The sequence below is a fragment of the Procambarus clarkii genome, chromosome 16, assembly GCF_040958095.1.
Source record: "Procambarus clarkii isolate CNS0578487 chromosome 16, FALCON_Pclarkii_2.0, whole genome shotgun sequence".
Lineage (NCBI taxonomy): Eukaryota > Metazoa > Arthropoda > Malacostraca > Decapoda > Cambaridae > Procambarus > Procambarus clarkii.
The window spans coordinates 29617788-29621714 of record NC_091165.1 but is presented as its reverse complement, the minus strand read 5'-3'; the positions used below and the strand labels follow the sequence as shown (position 1 = coordinate 29621714).

The window sequence follows — 3927 nt, the reverse complement described above, 5'->3', positions numbered from 1 at the left end:
CTTAACAACTTCCTCACGGACGCCAACAACCCAGCTTAATACCGTCTTGCAGAAATATTTCACGTCAGCCCCATAAACAAGCCAGTTGCAATTAAGCTTTGCAGTGAGATTCGCATTTAAGCGGTGATTTCTTTCTTTCTTCTCCTTCTTATTCTCTCTCCCATTCATTGTCTCTCTCTCTTCCTTCCTTCCATCTATATTTTTCGTCTTTATTCACTATTTTTATCCACACTATCATTTCTCTCTATCCTGGCATCTCATTCATTTTTTTTTCCTGTCACTTTTCTATTTATTTTTTTCAGTGTCAATAGTTTTTTTTTTAATTCATTGGGACTATTTTAACGTTGTGGTTCTTCCCTTTCATTAGTTAATCTACTCATCCATCGACCTTTCCATTCCATCCATGAATAAATCCACTCACCCACCTTTTCATTTATCGATCAGTCAACCCACTTATCCACCCACCTTTTCATTCATCCATCAGTCAACCAATTCATCCACTCACCTTTCCATCCAATCATCAACCAATTCACTCATCCACCCATCTTTCCATCCATCAATTAATCCATTCATCCACCCACCTTTCCATCAATCACTCCACACATCAGCAATTTCTTAAATTGCTTTACAAAAAATATTACTAACTAATTTTTCTTGATCTCTATAACTATAAAATAATAATGAATTGTTTTTATTAATGTTATTCTTAATACAATCATTGTAGCTATTTCGATATTTTATTTAATAATGATGATAATTATCGATATTGTTCAGTATATCATAATAAAACTTAGAATATAATGAATCTGTTGATACTAAGTTAGCAGCGAAGGGTTTGATCTCTTGAGGCTATAGAGGCTCTTGTCATTAGTGTTTAGGTCTGAATATGGCTCTAATGGTGTGCTAATTGCCTTGGTGGGGTGAGTGTATGATGAGGGAGGTGTTGTATGATTATTGTATGTGGTGTAGGTGTTGTATAACTGGTGTATACAACAGGTATTGTATGACTACTATCTCTGTTATTGATGATTCGTCATACTGTATGTATATGTATATATGTATATATATATATATATATATATATATATATATATATATATATATATATATATATATATATATATATATATCTTTCTGGCAGATTCAGTACATGTCCCTGTCTCTTTTTGATTGTATCTGTCACTTTCTGTCCTTGTTAATCTGTCCCTTTATGAGTTTGATGTTGACACTGAGAAACTACATGAGAAGCGAGAAAGTGTGTGTGTGTATGTGTGTCAGTGTGTTGTGTGTGTATGTGTGTGTGTGTCAGTGTGTTGTGTGTGTATGTGTGTGTGTGTCAGTGTGTGTGTGTGTGTGTGTGTGTGTGTGTGTGTGTGTGTGTGTGTGTGTGTGTGTGTGTTTGAACGCGTGAGAATTTGTATGTGCGTGTCTGTCTATCTGTTTTCAAAAACACACCAACGCTTAAACAAACCTACACACAAGAAACACACACAAACAAACACACAAACAGGCCATACTATCGAAGGAAAAAAAATTAACAATAAAGGTCTAACACCGTAAGATTTTTTTTATTAATGAACGCCAAGAGAACGTTACGAGTCTAAATGAGAAGAGTTCAAGAAAGTCAATATAATTACTTCACATTCTCAGACAATTTCAGAGAATCTAAATCGAAAGTCCTCCTAGAAAAGTTCCTGATATATTTTCCAGGACCAAATAATCGCTAAATCACTTTCACTGAATGTTAATATTATATATATATATATATATATATATATATATATATATATATATATATATATATATATATATATATATATATATATATATATATATATATATATATATATATGTTGGTAGCAGTCTTTCTTGCAAACATATGTTGTTGAATATGACCGAAAGGGTAAGAACACTGTATAAACATCAGAGGTCCGCGGTTGTTCAACGTCCTCCCAGCAAGCATAAGAAATATTGCCGGAACAACCGTGGACATTTTCAAGAGGAAACTAGATTTATTCCTCCAAGGAGTGCCGGACCAACCGGGCTGTGGTGGGTATGTGGGCCTGCGGGCCGCTCCAAGCAACAGCCTGGTGGACCAAACTCTCACAAGTCGAGCCTGGCCTCGGGCCGGGCTTGGGGAGTAGACGAACTCCCAGAACCCCATCAACCAGGTATCAACCAGGTATTAATAATTCTAACACGAGTCTTCTCAATATTTCTTATGTTTTTCTTCACTGTCAAGGGAAGTTGAAAAATTAACTCTCCAAAGTTCATTTGTATAAAGTGTAAAAATGAGCTTTGGTGAGTTAATTTTTCAACTTACCTCGACAGAGATGAAAAACATAAGAAATATTGAGAAAACTCGTGTTAGAATCAATAATCTTACCCTTTCGGTCATATTTAACAACATATGTTTGCAAGAAAGACTGCTACCAACATATACTAATATATATATATATAATATTACTTATCGCAGAATTTAAAGCCGCCATACACGCAATATAAAAATACTTGATGCATATTTGTCGTGAAAAATCGTCAATGTATACATTTATCGTGACAAATAAATTCAAAATATTCCATGGAGCTACTAATTGTTAAAAGCTCGAGACTACAGGTGTGGGCCTGCGAGAGACTACAGGTGTGGACCAGCTCGAGACTGCAGGTGTGGACCAGCGAGAAACAGATGTGTGGATGCCTTACCTTGTGTGGATGACGATGTGACTACACACAGCACAGAGGAACCCAGCAGCAAGAGGCCGGCGCTTGATGATGCAATGTGTTGCTTCATATTGAAAGTTCACTTTACACTTGCGTCGCGTCCAGAGTAGGGGGTAGTGGGCGTTGCGTCCAGAGTAGGAGGAGGTGGGCGTTGCGTCCAGGGTGGGGGGTGGAGGGGTGGGTGGGCGGCGGTGGGTGTGTGTGTGTGACACAAGGAAGGGATAGAGTGGGTGGGAGAGAGAGAGAGGATTGTGACAAGCAGGTGTATGGAGTGGGAGAAGTGTCACATGGCAGGTGTGGAGTTGTGTGCGTGGGAGGGTCAGAGGATGATGGGGAGGGGGGTGTATGGAGGTAACATGGGAGATGTGGTACGTGGGGGGGGGAGTCCGGGAGGGTGTGGGGGTCGGAAATAGTACCACACAGCAAATGGGTGTAGATTTGAACAGGTGTGGAAAGTGTATGGGGGGGGGTGTCAGCAGGTGAGGAGTGGGTAGGGTTGTTAGAGGACAGTTGTGTTGTGGGGGGTAAGGGTGTTACAGAACAGGTATGGAGTAAATGGGATGTCACGGGACAGGTGTGGAATGGTTCAGGGTGTCACAAAACATGCATAAAGTGGATAGGAGTGTCACAGGACAGGTGTGGAGAAGATGGGATGTATCACATGACCGGTGTGGAGTAGGTTGGGGATGTGTCACAAGGTAGATTTGGAGCGGGTGTGTGTGGGGGGGAGGGTTTCAGAAAGCAGGTGTGGAGTGGGGTGTGGGGTGTGTGTGTCTTCGCAGCAGACCACTACCACCACTACTACCACAACTACCACTACTCCCCCTCACTCCTCACTCCTCACTTGCCCCTCACCCGTCCTCATCTTGGAGTCATTCCCACCCCAAGGTCTGCACCATAACCACAATCAACGATTGTGCAGTTACCACAATCTTTTTCTCTCCCTCCTCCCCCTCCCACCCCCCCTCTCACAATTATTTCTATCTCACCGAGAAGACATTTTCAAACCTTTTTTGCACAATCTATTTCTATGCTTCGTTCTATAGTTACAGTGTTAATATAGTTTTCATACTTAAAAAATTAAATTGGACTTAATTTTTGGTCTTTTTCTATTTCAGTCGAGTTCGATAACTATGAGTTTGTGAACGAATGTTTGTAATACAGTAAGATCATCATGGTAGGAACGGTTGTATCATTCACTGTATG

The 3927-nt window shown here is 40.1% G+C and overlaps 1 protein-coding gene across 1 annotated transcript in view; it reads right to left on the bottom strand.

The window, feature by feature from the left end:
• LOC123759897 (lachesin) overlaps window positions 1–3658 on the bottom strand; it is a 174979-nt gene extending 171321 nt beyond the window's left edge. Inside the window, 1 exon segment of the mRNA XM_069325415.1 lies at window positions 2704–3658. Within this exon segment, the coding sequence (XP_069181516.1) occupies window positions 2704–2791 (88 nt within the window). The 5' untranslated portion in view covers window positions 2792–3658.
• Window positions 3659–3927: the final 269 nt, after the last annotated feature.